Here is a 24,251-nt window from a genome sequence, read left to right as displayed (position 1 = left end):
TGTCATCAATAAAACATTTTAAAATGGTTTATTTATGCAAGCTTTCACCTTCTCTGCAACCACACACCAGTTTGCATGGTCTAAGCAGGTCTGCATAACATGAAGTTCCTCTATATTATTTTCAATCAGCTCAGTCAGTTCCCCATGTCTGAAGACGTGGTAGTAACGCATAAACCTCTCGCTTCCCTCTGACTCACAACATGTCTCCACACACCCTGTACCGTCCTCCAGTTTCTGCTGGGGATGTATGCTCTCTTGACATTGGTTGCCAGCTATTTCACTTTCCTCTAACTGAATATCCTTTTGGTAAGACACTAGATCAGGCAGTGGCATGGATGAACACTCTTGGACTAAAGAGACTGATTGTGTCATAGCAGAACCATCATTACTCTTTTTTTTTGGACTTAGGCCTGCACAGAGATCTGTGACAGATCCAAAGATGTCTTCCTCCAGGCTGCTTCTGGAGGAGAAGAGACTAGACACCTGCTGTATGAAGTTTCCTCCTCTGCCCCATGAGACCGACCTGGCCCCATTGCCATCCCTCTCCTCAGCTGGGGGGCACTTTGCATTGAGCTCTTGTGAACTGGGCCGAGAAACAGTAGGGCTTCCGAAGTCCAATACTGAGTCTAAAGACCTGGAGAAAAACCATAGTCTCTGCATCCGAGGTTGGGTGGAAACAGGAGACTCTTCTCGGTCCAACATGGAGGATGTGCTCTTCACTTTCCTGTGCTTGTCAGTGCCATCACCTTGCAAGCCCTCTCCCTGAGCTCTGTACCTGCTGAGGGTTTGGTCACAATTTGGACAGCAGGGCAGGTTGGGGTTCCAGGGGACAAAGATGTCCTGCTTCTCAAACTTCCGTCTCTTCTGCTCCATGGCCCATACATAGATCATCATGCGCCCTCCCATCCGTAGTGTACGAGCCATCTCCTTTATTGCTCGAATTCGCCGCTCTTTGGTGGAAAAGTGATGTATGACTACAGGAAAAGAGACAAAGAAATGATCTGCCATTAGATATACTCCAGGACAGAGACAACAATATTATATTCAATCATCTGTATGAAACAGTAAAAGGAAAAGTACATTTTATTAGTACTTAATGACAACTCCTTCTCATTTATTTGAAGACCAATGTAAAATGTCCTGACTGTGTCTTTCTCATCACTGTGTCAGACACAACTGCCCCCTCAGATCAAATTGTTGCTCCTGTGGGCTATTTTAATATGAGTCTGGAGGAATGTTAGATAATTCATCTAATTAGTATGAGGTTTAGTCACACACACACACACACACACACAATACAATGTCAGAAAGGGGTTTTACCTAGAAAATGGGTGGGTCATTAGATTCACTTTAGAGCCTTCTGATTGGGTGGAATCAGGCTAGAAATTAGGATTTGGTTGGTTACAGGGTCAGCCATTCAGGGCTGAAGTGGGAGTGTCAGGCTAAGGTTTAAATGTCTAAGCGCGAATGTATACGGGCAGATGTAATTTCGGGTATTCATCTCTTTACTGTGGCTTAATTTACTACAGTAAATCCATTTGAACAACGTGTCCTTTGTCTGAGTTTCTGATTGTGAAAATAGTTAAATACTTAGAATTGGCCACTACACTCCCTTAGTGTTTGCCTGGTTAAATTATATAAATTACAAACAAGCCTGTCAAAATGTCTGGTTATAATGCTCATACAAAACATAAAATGTGTCCTGAGTTCTGTGTTCCAGAGAATTCGGTTTTAACAAAGACAAAAAAATGGAAGCATATCTGTTGGTTCCATTCCATCGAGAAGGGTGTAATCTATTGGAAACATCAGTGGCCAAAGCCTTCTCTGGGTCTGTTTGATACATCGTGACCGTAGATGCTAGCAACCTTAGCAGGTAAAGTAAGCTAATTCACTCCCCTTGGGAGGTTCTGTTCGCCCAAATGTTTTGCTGATGTTGACAAATTAATATGTTATAAATCTGGGGCCGTATTCACAAAGCCTTTTATCTTACCACTAGGAGTGCTCCTAACTCGCGCTAAAACCTTTTACGTAGGAGTAATTTCTTAAAAGTGATTCACAACGGCTCTGAGACCTACTCATACTAAGGATAATACCAACTCCTAAGCTTAAGATAAAAACTCCGTTGCTATGGATGACGTCCATTCTCATGCACGAGTTTAGAAGCGGTGCGTACGGTGATTGGTTGCTGACAGGCGCTCTCATTCAAAACTCAGTCCTAACATCCCCCTAACGATCCCACTAAATCAACAGAAAATAAGAGAATAACCTAGGCTTCAAATGAAGTCATATTAAATAGTTATGGATAGTGCACTTAGCAGAATGCACACGCATGATGACAAGTTTGTGCATCCAACGAGAATGACGCTTTGCACGTTAAGAGAAAGAGAAATTGCCGAAAAAAACACGGAAATTGCATGAAATCAAAGAAGTAATGATTAAAGCACCCTGCAAACTATGCGTGAGGCATGGGAGGACTTATGTGTTAACATAAATGCTTCATTCCCTGCCGTGTGTCGCTCTGTCGATGACTGCGAGAAGCGGTGGTATGCGCTCCAGTCACAATGTAGGATGGAGATTGCGGAGTGGACTTTAAAAGAGCCGTCGCGGCTACAGGTATTGTGTCACCAAAATAGGCCTCATGCGTATACTTGCATGTTGTAGTTCAACTGTGCTCCCGGTTGTGGATTGAGGAAGGGTGTCAAAAGCCATGTCTTGCATGGATGGCCACTGTCAGCCTACAAGTGGCATCCAGCAGGTACATGGTGCCGCTCAAAAAGCTGGCGCAGACCGCGCTCTCCATTAAAATGCGCGAATCGTGAGTAGATCCAGGCCACTTCGCAACAATAGCCATGATTGTGAAATTTGGATCAAACACTATCTGTGTATTAATTGAATGTACCTTTTTGCGGTTTACAAAGACGTCCTCATCTCTGGATGGAGCAATTATTTTAATGTGTGTTCCATCGATGGCACCCACGACACCGGGCATTCCTGCAAACGCCATGAAATTGACCTTGAACCTTTGAAGTAGGCGATTGTCCAAAGGGAACCGGATAAACTGTTGTACAATGTGTGGTCTACAGAGTGCGGTGATTGTTTGATGAATGAATCGGCTTGATTGCGATATTCTGAAGTCGTCTGCGTTGCAAAGTTGCATTTTCCCCGTAGCCAAAAATCTTAATGTTATCAAACATTTAACTTCCGGACTGATTGGGTTGTTTCGGATAGTTGGAGACGTGATTGCATCCCGCACTAATTCTAGTAAAATGTTGATGCCTTCACGGTTTAAACGATATCTTCTCAACAATTCAGAGTCGTTCATTGTCTCCAACACGTTACGTCTGGCTTCAGCCATTTTAAGACTTTTTGTGAATAGGTCTTAGTGACTTAGGAGTCCTCATGAGGAGTTTTAAGCTGTCCTAGACTTAGGTGCTACTTTTAGGGATAAAATATTTTGTGAATTGCTCTTAGTAAAAAAAAATAGGAGTCCTAAATTTAAGACTGACACGCCCATTATTTTTAGGAGTTTCTCCTAAATTCGCCACTTATGAGCTACTTTTAGCCCTAAGATTCTTTGTGAATACGGCCCATGGTGTCTAGCTAGCAACAGTAAACAATGTATTTCTATAGTTCTTTCCGTCTTTTCATAGCCAAGTCTTTCTTAAGTTTCACTTTTTTAGCTTGTATGGTTGCTAAGCAGGAGTTTGACAGTTTTCGATTGCATCATAGTAGAATAATTTAGTGTTAATCATCATGTTGCGAAGTTGTACTTGGCAGGCATGGAAGATTTGGCCATTAGCTATAGATGTTGAATTTAGTTGCCCACCCTACAAATCCTACTGTCCACCTCAGGATGACATCCTGGTAAGTCCGACTGATTTAAGGACACGTCATTCATTCGTCAATCTACCTACATTATAGGCCTATACATTCACAACATCAGGATCTATAACATCAGGAAGCACAGCAAAGGCTGCATTCAACATCAGAACTCTTCCCCAGCTGGCTCATCAACAAACATTGGAATCGCCAGTTAACAGAGCAGCACACCAGTTTCCCCCCAGGACTGGTAACAGAATTACTGGGTGTATGTTTAGCTAGCATAGCATATTTTTGTATACAGTATGGCTAAGCAAGAAATGTTTTAATTTTAGTTACTGCAATGTTCATTTATGATTTGTTTGTTCATTGGACTTTGAAGTAGTTGGCTTTGCCACACCATAAGTGAGTTGATGTTAGTTATGCTTCATACAGACGCAGTGTCTTGCATGCAAACTAACCATCATTCCTATACTGGCACCATTTTTTTTTACACTGATCTCATACACAAACTTTGAACTGCTACACACACAGAGACAAAACTCAAAGCTCCTGCTTTACACACTCCTTTGTTTTCGACCTCACACGTGTGTTCATGCGTGTGCCATATTTCCACCCCTTCCACAGTTCCGTTCCCCTACGATGTCCTACTTTACTAGACAGCAATTTATTTCTGTGTTTACACACCATCATGGAACAAACTGAACTAATTCTATTTCGCAACGAGGATTTGTGTTGGTCATACAGTCTTTCACCTGTGACTGACCCCTTTACCCCTCTTCAACTTGAGGTTTTCCCACCCATCATTGCTGACGATAGCTGACGATAGCTCATTTTGCCTGTATCAGCTCATTTTGGGTGTGGGTAAACACAACAGAAAAAAAACGGAAACAAGTTTCAGTTGAAATCCAAGACTGATTTATAACACTGATTTGTGGGGCGCCTCCATGTGTTCAGCTTTACTGATCTGCTGTTTAATAATTGATGCCTATCTAATTGGGTGACATCAACATTTTATATGCTGTTGTCAGATTAGTAGTTACATCATATGTGTGGCCCTCATGAGGGAAGTATCAACATTATGATCAATAGATGGTGCCTACTGTCCCTATATTATTTTGGTGCCCCTACATGAAGATTGAGCCAATGGGCCTCATCCTCGATCATTTTCTGATATTCTTCTGAAATGTGTTTTACACAACTTCGTTAAAAAAAAACGTGAGGGAAACACTTCCGCCGCATTCCTGCACGCTTGAAAATGCGTTCATAAACAGTCGAAGTCTTCTAAACTGTGTTCCCCCGGATTAGTTTCCTAAATTGATGCGCGTTCTCGTGAAAGTGGATTCGCATACGTACACGCCCCGCCAGCTCCTTGTTAGGGCACGCAACCGTAGAAGCGTGTGCTGTCGGAATCTCCCGAATCCACACGAAAGCACCTCGTAAGGCGAGCAAAGAACGCAGATTTAACTTAACCGGGGCAGACATGGAGGTAGGCTACTGCAGGACGTTATGTGTCCATTCTATTCCACAAGGGCTATTTTAACGCGATTGGGGTTAGTGTTTATTTATTAACTCACTTACATTTGCAATGTTCATTCCACCAACATGGATCTACAAATGAGAATAGTCTGGATTAGCATCCTGGTGTAGTCGTTTTATTTATTTAATGACATCACGATGCCTTGTAGAATCATGACTATAAACGTAATTGTTAATGATACAAATATTCTCGTATTTATTATTTTTATAATGATTTTAATCCGAGGATGTCTGTAGAGTTGACGTGAACGCAATCACCAACGGTTTCTCACAAAATTCAGCCATTAACCCAGTTTTTAAAAATGCGATTCCTCAAATAACCACAAGATGGCCCCGTCGGCTGGATTAATGTACAACCCCTTGAAAGTCATCAACATTATTAAATGTATATGTAAACCAAGTGACACTATGGCATTTGCAAAAATGCACACTGTAGTTCATTGTTTTCTATGAAAATAACGGTCAGAAATATAGTGCACACGTCGCTGATGTTGCAAATGACTGATGTTGAATGGAATAAATACAAACACATATACATATGCGCAACCATCAGTGTTTCAACCCCAGTGGTTGCATTCAGAGAGCAGTTTGCATGTAAAATTCCATAAACCAGATTTATAAGACAAAATACTACCAAGTCATATCAGTGAAGTTATTGAACAGACATATTTGTTTAGTGTTTGTACAGTAATAACCTACAAACTATAAAAATATCTTTCCTTTTTTCATAATTCAGAGATAGCTCCTTTAATTTAGTTTCATAAACACACTACAACTCATGTCACATGCGTTGTTCACTGTAGCTTGATATGCCTTGTCCTTCCTGCTAGCCCTGATGCCACCTGTCAGCTCTCTCTGAAGCGGCAATCCCCCCCTGACCTATGATAGTCAGGTGGCTTAATGCACAATTTAGGGTTGATCGTGACCGGGGTGATAAAAGCATGAAATTTGGCACACAGTTAAGTTTTACCCTACCAAATGACATTAGAAGGGGTGCCCAAGTGAAACTGCTCGTTTTTTCGTTTTAAGGAGATTTGTTAGTTTTGACCGATATCAAGATATGCGTTACCTGTGGTACCATTTTCAAAACAGTTTTTTTTGCCTATAAATGCTCTCCAAATAAGTAATAAAACTGTTATTCATGCGTGTTCGTGTTTTTTAGTTTGTTTTTTATATGTATCGGTTTAAACAAAGTAGCCAAATTAAAATATCCAGACAAAAATACCATGCGCGAGCACATCCTAGATTGCGGAATGACGTCATGTGGTACAATTTTCCAAACAGTTATTTTACCACCATTTAAAAAGAAAAGTTGCATTTGGTCTTGTATATGTATACATATTGTGATAATGTATTACAGATTTGCATCAACATCATTAAAATACTCCAAAGGCACATTAGGCTACCAGTAGTCGGACTAGAAAAGCTGTAAAAATGGCCGTAGAATAAGACCGTCTTTTCGTACATTAAAACTTCATATGAGAAATGTGCTGCTATAAATTGCTCCACGATTTCCTATCTGGTCACCCACATGTAGGTTACACAATGATATTAGAAGGGGTGCCCAAGTGGAAATGCTTCGTGGAGATCAAATCGTGGAGCAATTTATAGCAGCACATTTCTCATATGATGTTTTAATGTAGGCCTACGAAAAGACGGGCTTATTCTGCGGCCATTTTTACCGCTTTTCTAGTCCGACTACTGGTAGCCTAATGTGCCTTTGGAGTATTTTAATGTTGTTGATGCAAATCTGTGATACATTATCACAGTATGTTTACATATACAAGACCAAATGCAACTTTTTTTTTTAACGCATATCTTGATATCGGTAAAAACTAAAAAATCCCCTTAAAACGAAAAAACAAGCAGTTTCACTTGGGCACCCCTTCTAATATCATTTGGTAGGGTAAAAGACAACTGTGTGCCAATTTTTAAGCTTTTATCACCCCGGTCACGATTGCGTTGTTAAGTCACCTGACTATGATGGTTATCAATACGCTGCAGTGGTGGTCCGTCAGGGCCAGCAAGGCCTTCTCTGCTGGCCTAAACATCATCAGAAAATAAATGTAATAGAATACATTTAATTTTAATATTTTCTTTTCATAAATATGTATTAAATTATTCCCCATAGTCCATTCTCTTCATTTCATAGTTTCCAGCGTTGTTTATTTATGTTAGAGCTTTAATCCAATCATATTTCAGCTATCATGTGTTGCCAGGCTCAGAGAAATCTTCCCACAGGCCTTCAGAATTAACCAGGCGAGGAAAGAAATCTTCCGGGGCCTTCTAGCTGGCCCAAATTCGCAAACTCGAAATCTGATTGGTTATCACAACTGTCTGTTTCAGTTCATTCGACTTAAATTAACTGAAACAGCCAGTTGTGATAACCAATCAGATATACACGGGCATTCACTGTCAATTCTGAAGGCCTCAGGGAAGATTTCTGTCCTCGCTTCGAACATGACACGTAAACGTCCTTTGATTGGATACTGAGGCAGACCGACGCAGTGCTTCAGTGCTCAGTTTAGTTGGCTGTCCTCTGGTTAATCAGTTTCAATGCTTATTATGCTAGTTGTTTTAATTGGTAAGACTAAATATAATAACATTAACCAACTCAAATAAACTAGTTTACACCAACTTGATAATTCCAGTTTTTGATACAATTACAACGCCATTTTCAAGACGGAACTTTCAAGAAAAACTTGATATCGTGAGGATCCGGTAAGTTTAATGAAACTGCTTTGCAGGTGGGACAATGCGATGTTTAGTGGACAAACTTGTTAAAGCTCACATAGGCTACTTTCGGTGGACTTAATAAAACTTTTTAGACTAATCCCTGAAAATCACCTTTTATTTTTAAGTTGTGACAGTAATATCCAAGCGATCATATAACTGAGAGTTTACTACTCTTAATGTATTGTTAAAACGGGTGTATTGATTTTAAATGCTCCGGAAATATTAATAAAGTCTGTTGTACTCGACTATGTTAAGGTGATGCAATGCTCACTTATACTGCCTTTCTGTATAAATATATGGTTGGAGAGCCATGGCGTCATAATGATGGTATTAAGAGGTGGATTCACTCAGTTTAACATCGTGTAGGACATCGCTGAAGGCCTAGTCGTGAAATGCACGGACCGCCACTGATACGCTGTATGGAGTATTTTAATGATGTTGATGCAAATCTGTGATACATTTTCACAGTATGTATACATATACAAGACCAAATGCAACTTTTTTTTTTTTTAAATGGTGGTAAAATAACTGTTTTGAAAATTGTACCACATGACGTCATTCCGCAATCTAGGATGAGCTCGTTGTTAGATATAAGTATATTTAACGTGATCAAGCTGGCCTCCTGACCTTTTTGTATTCAATTAGATTTAATCAAGGTATTCATTCAGTGTGATTAAATCAAGGTCAAAGTCCTAATTAGCAATCATCCACTCAACTAGTACCTATCTCTAGACACACCCATTCCCTCCCATATCCCTTACCTGTAAATTGTGCTGTATAAAAGACGTGAGCTCATGTTAGTATGTTCAAATAACCTCTCATGCAACATGCGAGTTGGATTGTCCTGTGACGCTGAAATAAACCTATTTCGACACTTTCCCAAGTTTCCTGATTATCTGCAAACCTGACCTTGGATCAAAGACTCAGACAGACTTCTTCAGTTGGTGTTTGCCCCCAGTTTCAAGAAGGACAAAGAAGAAGATACGGAATATTTTCATCTTTCCTTTGCTGAAAAAAAAAGAACGGAAAAAGCTGTGTTCGTCAGATCCATTTAACAGATATAAGGAATACTTGTAAAGGTTGGGCCCATAAGTGAACCTGGTTTTCCGAGACAGATCATTTATGAGTAAGTGGTACTATTTAATCCTTAATTGTATGCACTTCGGTTTAACCAATCGGACAGAAGATACAGAGTCCTGGCGCAAATAGCTTCCAGTATTCACTTGTGCGCGGGTTGAACGCAGAGTAAACCGCAAATAATTGCAATTGAGAGATTGCTTATTTTAACTCAGTGAAGAGAAGGCTTCAGCTGTTTTATTGTGTTAAAGCTTGGTGTTTAGTGATTTTTGACAATCAACTTAATTAATGCTTAGAGGTCTTGTAGAATTATATCGCAGTTTTCCCGTGTTTTACAGTGTGTGAGACTGTGATAGATGAGATAACTGGTTTTGGTTGCATTAATAGAGACGTTTTGTATTAAGTAGGAATAATTTGTCGAAATCAGCCGTTTAATTTAAGAATTACGATTGAAATCACAAACGACCATCTGTTGACATTGAGATTCTTCAGGAGAATCTAGTAGCCGTTCATCCATTGGCAAAAGCCAAAATGATTGGAAAACAGAAACCCACAAATAGAAGGGGTGGACGAGCTGTACCTGAAATTGATGAAGAAACCATAATTACATCAGTAAAAGGTTTCATTAATGACCATCTGAAGTTAGATGTGCTACAAAATAAGTTAGAAGACAAATATGACATTGTGCCTGACAGTGAAAATGTGTGGCATATTGACGACGCAAAGCGTGCGTGGGGACAGATGCAGCGAGTGTCGGATAAAAGCAAATTGCCATATGCCTTGATAATTCTGAGTCAAGTCACACGTAGGCAAAAAGCTGTCCAGAAGGCTGAGAGAGAGAAGATACTTGAGGAATTGTCTGCAGAGCTTTCAAAGTTGAAGGCCGAAAAGTCTGAGACTTATTGTGGAGAAAAACAAAGTCAGAGCGTGAAGGGAAGATGTGAGATCGTGGAAGGCGGAGAAGCTTTTAATGATTCAGGCTGGGATTAATGCTTCTGATCAACTGACGCTACCTGGCGAGACCTTATAACCCTTTCAGGGAATGAGGGAAGCAGCTCAGACAGAAACACGAAAACTATTGCAGTCAGCAATGGCTCCCCACACAGACAGCGACGTGTGTGATGACAGTGATGACGCAACGGACTTGGGAGGTCCAACCAGACTGAGACCTTTAACGACCAGGCATGCCGGTGGAAATGTGACGTATGGATATAAACCGGCAAAACCCCAGGACATTGATCAATGGTCTAGAGACATACAGCATCCTCGTAAGTTGGGCATGGAGGCGTGGTCCAAAATCAACCGTCTGCGAAACATTTACCAACTCCACCCATTGGATGGCGTGGCAATGATGTGTACAGTACTCAATAGGGTTGGATACCGAGAACCGGTACCAATATGGCACCGGGACTATACAACCGATACCTACCCGGACCGAAATGTCACGCAGATTTCGGTGCTTCCTTTCGGTGCCTGAGCTGATTGGAATGAATAACCGCAACAAATTATGCAGTTAAATGAACAAAACGTACGTAAAATGTTGTCTTATAAACAGGAATTATTTCAGGCTGCAACAGTAGAAAACTAGCGATAGCTAGCTAGCAGTAACGTGAGTGGCGTATGTATGTATGATCTGTATGAATTCTCTTTTATTTTGTTGCCATGCATATTTCATGGGTCACATTTAAAACTGCCCCATCTCCCAATGTTAACTTTGTCCTGTGGCGCTCACGCTCAGGGGCGGATCTAGACATTTTGGGGCCCTAGGCAAAATATAGACATGGGGCCCTCATTTTTGGAACACGTACACAAAACAAATAACCATCCCAATACTCTTAGAATCGCAATAAACCCATAGCGCACTGCCACTCAACTCTCCACAGTAAAATCAGTTTCAGATTTCTCCAGCCTTTGCCAAAATTACATGTTTATTACTCAGATCAAACGAGAGAGAGAGAGAGAGAGAACGTGAGAGAGAGAGAGAGAGATTAGAATTTCCATTCTCTGCCAGAGATACAAAATGATCTTGCACTTAACAGAACTAAAATACAAAATGGATATGAAAACCACCATTTACATTTAAACAGGACCAATGAGAAGATTTTGTGTGTGGACAGGAATAACAGTGGCTGTGTGTGTGAGTGAGAGACAGGCAAAGCAGTGGTTCAGTGTGAGTGAGTGAGTGAGTGACAGGAGAGAGAGCGAGAGAGACAGAGAGAGAGAGAGAGTCGTTCATGCCCTCAGTGCAGAACCGCTGCTTATTGCAATCGCCAAACAGCCGACAACAGAAACAAACAGCGCGGTCTTTCGTCTGTATCTGCAATTCTTTTCTTCTCAGCACATTTCTTTCGTTTAGCACAACCACTATCATAATCCCGCTTCATTTTCACCGAGTCGCATACAGATCCCTCTGCTTTGGTTTGAAGTAACGTTATTTCGCGCTGTGCGCGTTACTACATCATCATATTCTGGACTAGTCCAATGCACAATGGAGGGGGGCATGTGTGCTGGAAAATTATTATTTAGGCATTAGTTTGGCGTTGATATTTTTGTTATTTTTTTCTAAATGCTATGGTTTTTTTTTTTTTACTTTACATAAGTAATGGCTGGGGGGGGGGGGGGGGTCAGATTTGGGGGCCCCTAATAAAGACAGATTTGGTTGGGGCCCTAGGCACTTGCCTAGGTTTGCCTAACGGAAGATCCGCCACTGCTCACGCTCATTGGTGTTTTCATAGCAACAGTCTTATTACAGTGAAGCAGGCAGCATTTAACAGCGCAAGCACAAACAGAGCTCGCCATCAACCTTTTAACAGAGAAAATAGCGAAAGGTAAACGGTAGGGATGCAAATTATCGATTCATTCATTAATCATTAGTTGATAATCTTATCGATCGACTTTCGATTAATTGATAAGCGGCGTTTTTCACCTGAGTTTCAGTCCTTCAATAGGGCCTTTACAAATATCAGCTAAATAGTTGAGTTATTATATTACATTACATTATGATAATTATATTCTATTCTATTCTATTATACATTCCTCAAGTAATTATGCATTAGGAAAAGAAAGCAGAAAAGTTGTTTTTATGGTATAACAAAATACATTCTTTAATTTAAAACAAAGAAATAAATTATGGACTGGCTCAGTTCTTGCATTTGAAACAGACATAAAAAAAAAAGAATAGAAGAAATTAAATAGAGAGCCAAACAGAATATTATTGAGCCTATCTTGTAACTATATATGTAATCTTGTATCTAACTTGTGGATAGATTATGAAGAAACTGCATCTAGGCTATTACAAGCTAAATAGCCAACACAACTCTCTGAAGTTTAACTCGCGCTCACGTTAGTGAGGGATAGAGTAGTTACATTCTTAATGGCAAGCCATCAGGCAAAGGTAAGCTAGCCCGCTAACGAGCTAGGTATCTAATATCATTAAGCCTGAGTGAGCTAGTCCGCTATCAAGCTAAATAGCCAACTCAACTCTTACTTACTTACTAACTCTCATGAGCCAAACTCGCGGGCACACGTTAGCGCGGGAGGAGACAGAGATATTCATATTCATAGCAAGGTGAGCTAGCCCGCTAACGAGCTAGGTAGCTAACTCTATGAAGTCTAGGTGAGCTAGCCCGCTAACGAACTAATAGCTAACCTGAGTTTTAAGACTACAGCCTTAACTCGCGGCAGTAACCAGGTGAACTGGTGGTGCCATGCAGGACAGCAGCATGCACAGTGTTCAAATGATAACTGAGTGAGCTAGTGGAACTATTGTATTTCAATACCGCATTACACAGAGAACATTTGACTTCTTTGCCTGAATTAACAATGTTGAAGTGGTCCCACACCGCACTTCTTTTCGCTCGCTTCATTTTGTTTTCAACCAGTCTCTCGCGCTAGCGCCCTCTAGCGATTAATCGTGATTAATACATTTTGATCGAGCAACCTCTTAATCGACAATTAATCTAAAGTCGATTAATCATTTGATTCCCTAGTAAACGGTCAAAAGTGTGGCTGTATTTAGCAAAAAAAAGATTCAAACACCGCGACGTGCAGCAAATGCAACAAAACAATTGCGTGTAAAGAGTGGAGAGAAGGCAAGAGTTTGGTCAGATCTGCAACCGCAAACTTAAACTGTAGGTAGGCTACCGGAGCTATAGTCTCTTAAAGGGGCAGTACACTTTCACGCAATCGGTGTGTTCAAGTAAACAAGATAGAAAAGATAGCTAGGTATAAACAAATCAGAAAATTGTGAAATTTCATGAAATAAATGCAAACTAAATAATACATGTTTGACTACATAGGCAAATATGCTCATAAGTTTGAAGCTGTAGTCTGTGTGTGTGTGTGTTTTGTATTTATTTATATTTATTTAAGCATACTATAAACTGTTGTTAACAGTTAATATAATATTCATAGTTTGAAGCTGTAGTTTGAAGCAAAGTTTTTGTATGTAATTATATTCATAGTATACTTTAAACAGTTAATATATATTGTTCAATTTGAAGAAAAAAATTGGCCTCTGCAATAAAAAAAGCCTTTCTTTAATGTCGTCAATCCTCGTTTGGTGCTTTTTTTTTTTTTTTAAGTATTGGTTCAGGCACTGTTTAGGCACCGGTATCGTTTTAAAAGTATCGGTTATGTACCGGTATCGGAAAAAACCCAAACGATACCCATCCCTAGTACTCAATGCCTCTGAATCAAGCAAAATAAGGCGGGCTGTTGAAAGAGGGCTAGGAGACAGTCAACAGAAGATGGATGAGGGCTGGCAGGCATTACGTGATTACATCCAAAGTTCCACTAACGCCAGCACTGATTGGACAAAGATAGCCGCCTGCAAACAAAAGACTAATGAGGCTGTTGATGACTTTTCACAAAGATCCATGAAACCTTTTTAAGACACTCAGGCATGAGTGGTTTGACAAAGGAGAACATTGGAACAAGCGACAATGGTGCTCTCAAGGCTAATTTGTTGCACAGTCTAAATCCAGAGGTGAAACAGGCTGTCAAGCTGACCACACCTACATGGGAGGACACCACGTTTACTTTGGAAATGCTCCTCAATGTGGCAAGAAGGGTGGAACGGGATGTCGAACACAAACTCAGATGTGTCAACACCTGGGATTCGAATTTGGAACAGGAGTGCATGTTGAGACTTTTAAATGCACAAAAGCCTAGACAACATCAACAATACAGATCACAGTATGCACCCAGGGACAGATCATATGATACATGTCATAAATGCGGAAAACATGGCCATTGGGCAAAACAATGCAACACTCAGAAACGTGGCAGATATACTGCTTGCCATAACCATCAGAAAGAGGGTGATGAGGAGAGTAATGATGATGAAGACATATTCAGAAGGTTTGCGAAGTTAATGGATCATCAGAGACAGACCATTATGTCTGCGATTCCGGGAAACTGCCCTCCTTACGGTCTCTTACGGCGGCTGAAAGCCAGCGGCTTGATAAAGGTGATGTGTGTGTGCCTAATGAAGTGGGAACACACATAGAACCAGAGTCAGTGGAAGCTGCAGGCGAAGTTGATGAAGTTATAAAGAGAACTGTAGGTTTGGAGGGCCAAGATGTTTGCTCCTTTAATCCTAACAACCTGAACATTTTTGAGAGTCAAGACTGTCCAGGAAACACTGGAGAAGTGCAGATACCGGCAGTGACGAGACGACAACTACAGCCATGTGACAGGAAGAATTTGAAGTGTGTAAAAACACACAGAGCACCGTCACCTTCCCACACTGCAGTCATGGTGAAGGGGGAAACCAAATTGGACAATTTCACCAACCGCATAGAGAGCATGCCTCCAAAACAACCACCTCTGGCGGGGCGCAAAGAAAAAACTTATGATTACGGATAATTTAAGTCATGCCTTTTGTTAATCATATAATTACTTTTAGCAATTATATGATGATTGGATGGGAATTTTAGATGCTGACTTAATTATGAACTTGACTACGAGATATTTTTTACTTCGAGATTTTTATTTTTTGACGACATCAGCCATCAACATGAGAACAACGTCGCCAAGACGTATCGAGTGGATGGCGACCATGATCCCGATGGTGATGTCCCTCATCCCAAACGCTTCCTCCTTATGCGACAGCCACCACCTGCACCCCTGCAGACATCCTATTTCAAATACATTTCACATGCTTTACCGCTCAGCACGACACAAAGATGTTGCCAATAATAATAATATTGCATTATATTTTAAACGCACTCTTCGTTCCAAAGAATCTCAGAGCGCCAACATGGTACGAACTATACTATAGCATTAAAGTAAAAAGATTAGACAGACACATAGCTTCAATAACTTGCATAATTTATTAAACAAAACTTTGTAAAAACAAAAAGACGATCTCCTTAAGCTCCAAAAAAAAAAAAAAAAGGTTTTGACCAATGCAGATCACTTAAGGAAATTGGCTCGACGGTTCTTTGCTTGAGAAAAAACCTCTCGATTACTTTGTCGTTAAAATCCAGCAGTCCATTAATGAAGGTGTTTTCAATAGAAAGCATGAACTGTGTGGTCCCAAACGTTTTATTTACCAATTTTTCTTCCTGCGGCAATGTGCTGAATTGCACCCTCAGCAAATAATCTACGTTATTCATTCTTATTCATTCATTAAAAAACTCTTTCAAAATTGTGTAAAATCTCCCGATAGCAAACTCTCCTGTAACTCCTGATCTCACTCTCACTGTATGTTTTTATTGCTTAGTCTCGGGGTAGAGTTCTCGCGGGTTTCGCATTATCCCAGTCTATATTACGTACAATACGTAGATTACGCAGTTTACGTCTAGGACAAATTTGAAATTGCCCCTAGTCTCAATGTTAACTTTGGCCTGTGTGGTTCGCGCACATTTGTGTTTCTATGGTAACGGAGGGGCAGCGTGGGTCTTTGCCCTCCCGGAAACAGGAAACGGAAATATAGACATAACGTTCATTCATGTCTAAGCACTCAGGCAGTAGAACACACAAATTAAATTACTCCAAAACAAGACTATAATGCTTGTGAGTCAAGTTTATTCACACAAATATGTACGCTACTTTGCATATAAAAATATATATATAGTTTGCCACGAAGTAGGAATGGATTGAGCCTTCTGCTCAACAGCGCCATCTCGTGGGTCTGGTGGGGCACTGGTGGGGCAATTATGGACAAGATTGCGACTGACACCGCAGGAGCCTTGTCCACAGTCAACGCAGGTTTTCAATGTGCATTAATATTTATACCACTACACTATAGGAACATACATTGATACCACTACACTATAAGAACATGTGTTCTGTTTTAAAACGTTTTACCACTACACTATGGGAACACATGTTTGTTGAGATTTTGTAACAATGTTGGATTGTTTGATCACTATGTCTGATTATGTTCGTTATGGTTTTGTTAGGTTTTATTGTGACCATGATGTAAGATTGATCGATGATCATAGGGGGGAGTTGTTAGATATCAGTATATTTAACGTGATCAAGCTGGCCTCCTGACCTTTTTGTATTCAATGAGATTTAATCAAGGTCAAAGTCCTAATTAGCAATCATCCACTCAACTAGTACCTACCTCTAGACACACCCATTCCCTCCCATATCCCTTACCTGTAAATTGTACTGTATAAAAGACGTGAGCTCATGTTAGTATGTTGAAAGAACCTCTCGTGCAACATTTGAGTTGTATTGTCCTGCTGAAATAAACCTATTTCTCCTGTTGGACACTTTCCCAAGTTTCCTGATTATCTGCAAACCTGACCTTGGATCAAAGACTCAGACAGACTTCTTCAGTCCTGCATGGTATTTTTGTCTGTTTATTTTAATTTGGCTACTTTGTTTAAACCAATACATATAAAAAACAAACTATAAAACACAAACATGCATGAATAACAGTTTAATTACTTATTTGGTGAGCATTTCTAGGCAAAAAAACAGTTTTGAAAATCGTACCACAGGTAACGCATATCTTGATATCGGTCAAAACTAAAATTCTCCTTAAAACGAAAAAACAAGCAGTTTCACTTGGGCACCCCTTCTAATATCATTTGGTAGGGTAAAAGCTAACTGTGTGCCAAATTGCATGCTTTTATCACCCCGGTCACGATCGCGTTGTTATGATGGTTATCAATACGCTGTATGCATTTGTATTATTACAAAAATATTCAGCCAGCCAAGCAATACAAATCTGCATATTAATCAGCTCAGAGAGGCACATGAACCATCATCTGACATCATATGACATATTTATTGTAGCTCCTGTACGCCTTGTAACAAAAATATTTCTAACAATTCAAATTGCGGCTGAATTCAAATTATCATCAAAAGATTCAACCAAGTCCAAAATCTCAAAGCATATGTCATGAAAGCCTTCCACTACTTTTTCAACAATGACCATGATTTTTCTAAAAAATGTTCAATGGAGAATCCTATTGATTTCACCCAGCATTAGGAACTACCACCAGGTGGCGACTCGATTACTTTTCAGCAATCCAGACACCAGTCCAGTCTTCACCAACCTTCAACACTGATCAGGCCCTGAAATCAAGGGCGTAGGTTTGGTCTCAGCATTGGTAGGGACAATGCCCGGCAGACTGCCCACCATAATTTAAAAAAAATAGTTGATGTTATATTTAACAGGCAAACTTTATAAGAATATATTTAAATTTGTGTACTAACTTGTGGAACTTGGAACTGATTTAAACATAATAAGAATAATAAACCCTTAGTTTAAATTTTAAAAACTAAACCTTCTCCACATTTCTTGACATCACATGTTTTTGTTGTCCTTTTTGGATATCCCAAACATGAGTAAGACCTCATCTGAAGCCCTGATGGTCCAGCTGCTTCTTCCTCAACCTGCACTACATCTGCACTGGATTTCTTAGTTTCCTGAATGCATTTCAAAATATTGCCTTAATGAACAAAATTACCTAATGAGAAGTACATGCAGTGCATTTGTTTGTTCTGAAATTCATTTGTAATATGTAGGTAATTGGTTCAGGTTTTATAGAGCTGTACTAAGCCTACATCATCTGGATTGCAGTGCAATGAAATAATGTATTCATGAATTATATGCTACATACATTTGGGCATCCCAATTTATTGCACCTTTTTACTACCTTCAAGTATAACATGTATTCTCAAAATAGCCAGTGTGATTGATTACATTCATGGGTAAAATTGTCTAAACAGGGTAGGGTAGCTTATCCTTCTGGCTTCAACAAGACGAGATGTAATGCAAGCAAAAGTTACATGCCCCACACACTTTCAACATTCAAAACATGTTTCCATTGTACAATGGGTGGCGATTTAGGGTTAGCAGCTTCGCAATGTGGGTCATTTTCCGACTAGCTAACTAACAGCGACCTGGGCTTTTTGATAGCTCTATGGATAGCTCAATGGGTGGAAAAAACTTCTGGCATCTCTTTTCTTTTTAGTTGGCTTTTCCCTATCTACAGAGCACAAAAGGGTCAAAATATCAATGCTGAGACCAAACGAAATACTGATATGAGGCGTTATTATTTCCTGGCGAATTTAGTAGCTTACCGTATCACACTACTAGCAGCACTCTTTCAGGATTCACACATACTGTTTCTGACTCTGCCACTTCAGCCAATTAAATGACAGCATCTTGTCTCACAGGCTCGAGGGCACATTAGAAAACTTAGAAATGTATTTCTAACTCTTCTGGGCGACGAACATTGTATTGATAATAATACAAATGAGTTTGCAAATATATTGTGAAAAATATTTTTTTTCTCAAATTAACAAAATATTGGTAGGGACTTTTTTGTCTTTCCCAAACTTTGGTCGTGACTAGTCCCTACCAACCCTATGCAAACCTACGCCCTTGCCTGAAATGCTGGCCCTCTAGTCAGAATTACAAAGAAAATAATAGCCAATGAAAGGAACTGACTAACATGGGCAAAAGAAACAGACAATGTTTGGAAAATGATGAAAAAAATATGGACAGTAAAATTTAATTTGAGGTGTTTTCATCACAGAGAACAAATGAAAATATATATTTGTAATTACATTTTCAAGCACCTTCGTTGATGGGTTAATAAAAAATCCAGGAAATTGTTATTGTATGGGTGATTCCAAACACATACTAGTAGTGTATATTTAATGCATTCATAATTTTTTTTAACCTTTTAACATAAAGCCACGTCCACGTTACAGGGTGGAAAGTTTTAAAGCTTTTTAAAATCATCTGAGAAATTCAAGTATGTTACAGCTTGAGCTAAACCAGTCTTCTGAACAATAAGCACATAATTTTCATGATGAGATATTTAAAAAACGTGAATGATGAATGTGAATGATCTGAGGCTGAGAATTGTACCTGCTATGGAGAGAATGGCATCAAAACAGCCATCACGGTAGGGAAGGCGCAAGCTGTCGCAGAGCTGGACCTCATGCCCTTGGTTCCAGGCAGATTCCACAAGTGGGCGGCATATGTCACACCCAAGCTTGAAGACATTTTCATTGATGTGAAGATACTTGCCATTACCACATCCTATAATGACAGGGGGAAAGGAAATGTTGAGTTTAGAAGTAATCAATATAACTCAGGAGCAGATGTACTAACATGTTTTAGGTGAAATTACGTCCCAACCTTTACGTGCATTAAAACATACATATTGACTACACATGGCTAAAACAGAATTCTGTGTCCTGCAGATTGGGTAGCTGCACTTTTCCTACTTCTGCATTTGCATTCATGGGCGGGTTGAGGGAAAAGTGGGAGTTTGAGGCAAAACAATGTGAGGAGATGTGCACAGCAGGAGATGAGGTCAGAAGAACAGGAGGTGAGGAGATGTGCACAACATGGCTAATTATACAGTATATTCCTCATTATGTAGGAAAACGGCAGGCAAGCATGCACAAAGTTTTTGTGTGATTTTATTTTTGCCTCTTAAAAGCAGGTGCAAGCCATCTTAGGCGTTAGATGCATACATAGGGGAAACTTCCAGAAACAATGGCAGCAGTTGTACTAGCACCGGTACTGCTCAATTGTGCCATGTTAAAAGTGCCCCTTTATTTTGTTTACCTCTTCATGTCTTGCCATCTCTTCCTTACTTCATCCACTTTCCTACATGTAGCTGCTACAACGCTGATGTTGTGTTTGAAGGCAAACATTTAGAGGCTTAAAGAACAAGTGCCTTAACCCATCGCCATAAAGTCACCAGGCATCCCTGTTGAGCCTTTTGTAGGGTGTTGTGTGCTTAATTTAACTAAATTGATAACCCAAGTAAACTGTTCATGAGGGTGAGTCTTTGTTGTTGCTGTTAAATATAGTAAGTATCAGTATGGTGGTTGTGGTATATACTGATGTGTGATAGAAGGTGCCTGCTGAACCCCAATGAAATGCCCCAAATAAATGTTCCCAAATACAGGCATGAAAACGGGTAAGGGCTGAAAAAGGTGAGGAGGATATTACCCCTCTGGGGGGGTCCGGGGGCGTGCCCCCCCTGTAAGTAAAATTTAAATATTCCATATTTTAAAGCGTCAATCTGATGCAGTTTGAGATGCTTTTTTTCCAACCTGGGGAGAGCTGGAGAAACTTAGCTTCAGCCATGAGTCAAAAAATATTTTGGCCTCCTTACTTAGTATTATGCAAGCCATTTCATGCCAGCCTGTCACTGGGTCTATCATTTACAGTATATGAGGCACAATGTGGTAAGGGCACCACAAATGGCTTAATGCATAGCCCCCACGAGAGATGCCGTAACTTAACTTGTCTACTCTTCCATCATGATTGACAGCCAATACAATGTTATGTAATTCAGATTTCAATACATTTTATTGGCGAGGCCCTTCGCGTTAATATTTCCATGCACTCGCATCATCCAGTTATTCAACATAATAAATCAGCGGCGAAAAAAACAATACAATCATATATTCTTTAGAAGTACTAAATGATGCAAAATGTAAGGATCTCTTTTCATTTATGGAATTCTTGTCAAGAAAATATGATTCTATTGTTTTTTTCGCCGCTGATTTATTATGTTGAATAACTGGATATATATATATATTTAAAAATATGTTAAGCTCCTATTAAAGTATCCATCTATCTACTTCCAGTGGCACTTGCTCTTGACTGCTTTGCCTCATAGCTTGGCGACTTGGCCTTTTTGAGCAGAGCATCACTGAAGCCTTCCATGTGACAAGAGTCCCCTTTGCAGCCATGCTCACCTTTCTTGTCACCAAAGTGCTTATCATGTCAGTGTTGTTGTCTTGTTTATGGTAACGAGACTGAAAATGGTCATCTGACGTCATGATTTGTTTTATACCTGCAAGGCTTGTAAGTTGACTGGCTGAAATAGTAGGAATTATTTGCTACGTTAACAGTCTGTAGTCAAACACTTTTACAATGGTCACTTTGCCCCAACAGAGCGATTAAAAGTTAGAACAGGGAGTCTCCATGGCGTTTGAGTTAATGTAGCTAAATTATCTTACTCCATCAGTTATTCACACCGTAGCCGTCTCGTAACCAGGCTAATCACATCATTGCTAACTTTTTCATACTTGTATCTGAAGGTTATGCCCCTTGAAATGAATCATCCCGTTAAGTGACCGAACACATGTTTTAACGTTTTATATGCTAACATTACGGTCACACAAAAAAAATGCGTCCAGCAGGGATTCCAAAATTGTCCGGGATTTTGCCTCGTCGCATATTATTGTTTCTCTGGGTCTTTCACAAATGAGTTATTACGTCTTTACACGTTTTGGAAAGGGTATCACTTACGTTCCACCTTCTTGCGCGAGCTCTGTCATTGGTCAAACTTTCCCAGTGTTGACAGATATAATTCATTATCCTCCAAATACGATCATTTTGAGCCTTTGATATGATACGCAATTTACAATCTGGCAACACTGAGCACCTTGCCGCCGCCAGCACTAGTTCAGTACAAATGTACATGTCATCTGAATATGAAAAATATGTCCAACCCCCCCCCCCCCCCCACAAAAACAAAACTCATCGAATCTACACGATTCACGTAGGTCACCTATTTTGTTTTCAAAACGGCGAATTTCGCTGAAAGGTGAGTGATTCTCATGCCTGCAAATAAGTCACTTTGTTGTTTATTTAAGTTGTAATCATTAGCACAATACTTAGCAGTTTACTTTTGGCTGCAATGATGAACCAAGGTATAATTGGAGAGAAAAAGAAAACCTCTCCAACTGCACAGGGTGGATCAATCATGCTTTTGGCTTGGGTTGCATCCAGTGACATTGGGAACATTTCATTGGAAGAGAGAATATTTAATGCAATTCAAATTCTGTAAGCAAGCTTCACACGGTCTACAAAAAAGCTGAATATGAAATAGGATGAATACTACAACAGGATAATGATCCTAAACACACTTCAAAAACGGACTACCTCAAGAGGGGCAAGCAAGGTTTTGCCATGACCCTCACAGTCCCCTGCCTAAACATAATCGAAAATCTATGGATGGACCTCAAAAGAGCAATTCATACAAGACAGCCCAAGAATCTCACAGAACTAGAAGCCTTCTGCAAGGAAGAATGCGCACAAATCCCCCAGGCAAGGAATGACCCTTAGATGGCTACGAAAAACATTTACAAGCTGCGATACTTACCAAAGGGGCTGTTACTGAGTACTGACCATTTAGGATGCCCAAACATTTGCTTTATGTTTGGAAAACAGGTTATCTTTTACTTGCTGACAGCTATTCACAGTAACATAATTTTTTACCGGGGGGTGCCCAAGCCTTTTCAAGCCACTGTAAGGTCTAAGGGAACAAACCTATAGCGCACAGCTGGTTGAAGACCATATGGGCCCCTGTGGCATTGAGACATCCTTTGTGGAGGACTGAAGAACAGTGGATAACCATTAATCATTGTATTGGGGGCAAAACCTTTAGCATGAAGGCTTTAAACAAATTGTGTTCAAAATAGAGGGAGCTGACTTACTTACCCACATCGGCAACAATGCTACCTGGCTCCTGCTCCAGAAGAAACTTGCGCACTTTAGGCCATGCTTTGTAACGGTTGTCATTGAAGAAAGGCGCAATCTTCTCATAAACATTGTGCACATGGTCTCTCTCAAGCTGACAGGCTGCGTCCTCCATCACGCTCTCCTGACGCTTTCACAAATCAGCCCTGAACAGCCACCTCTGAAGAACAATAAAGGGACAACTACTCAATAAGCCAGCATCACATCAATAACACCCAAAGTCAATCTTTGCTGACAAAACACAACTTTATATTTTAGGTCAGACTGTCCTGAGTTAAACACCAAATTACTTTATGCTTTTTAATGTATTAAGGCATTATAGCATTTTGGTCAAATGACAGTTGACACTGATCAAATCTACCTAGCTTGCTAACTGTTAAAGCAACATTATGTATCAATTTGACACTTTTTGTGGTATGGTTCTATGGACAACTTGTTTTGGTACCATCCTGAAATTAATTTTGGTAGCATATGGTCATGTGGAGGACAGATAAACACCTGTGTCTTCCCCACTAGCCATCCAGGATATGCACTATGTAGTTCTGTGTTCTGGGCTGGTACACCCTGCAAAAATTGAAGAAAAGCTCTCACAGCATGACATTGCCAGCTATATTGCCAAAAGACATGTTAGTGTGTTGGCAAGCTTCTATCAGTGCTAACTGGGCTGTTGGTGGTGTTTGCAAGGAATTTGCATTTGGTTTGGGTAAATAGCTTGATAGTTTTGGAACAGAACTACTTCTGCTTTTAGTTACAATATTTGCAGGGTTCCGAGCCCAGAGCATAAAACTACGTAGTGTATAGCCTGGACAGCCAGCTGGAACAGCCAAGTTCATCTCTCCTTAACATGACAAGAATAATATAAGAAAAATGATTTGAGTTACCATCAAAAACATCTTTAAATCTGGTTAAACCTGTAAAAAATACCCCTTAGACACAGAGGCAGCATCCAGTCTTCCTGAGAGCACTACACGTGAACAGGTCTTTAATGAACAGCAGTGGGCGGCCTCAAAGATTAACCACAGGCCTCCAACCCATGTAGAATGCAGTAAGCTTGGAAGGTACCAGGAACCTTTAACAACACACTTCTGTGGCA

The 24,251-nt window shown here is 40.1% G+C and overlaps 1 protein-coding gene across 1 annotated transcript; it reads right to left on the bottom strand.

Annotated features, from left to right (window-relative positions):
- Positions 1 to 18: 18 nt before the first annotated feature.
- On the bottom strand, positions 19 to 23,273 carry trmt9b (tRNA methyltransferase 9B; the record flags this gene model as incomplete). Its single annotated transcript, XM_080845303.1, has 3 exons — positions 19 to 974; positions 19,517 to 19,690; positions 23,120 to 23,273. 3 exons carry the CDS (start codon positions 23,271 to 23,273, stop codon positions 19 to 21), a joined length of 1,284 nt encoding a protein of 427 aa, XP_080701429.1.
- Between the last annotated feature and the right edge of the window lie 978 nt (positions 23,274 to 24,251).

This window comes from Sprattus sprattus (assembly GCF_963457725.1).
Source record: "Sprattus sprattus genome assembly, chromosome: 9".
NCBI classification, from domain to species: Eukaryota; Metazoa; Chordata; class Actinopteri; order Clupeiformes; family Clupeidae; genus Sprattus; species Sprattus sprattus.
Note: the sequence above shows the minus strand (reverse complement) of the source record. Positions and strands in the feature narration are given on the sequence as shown.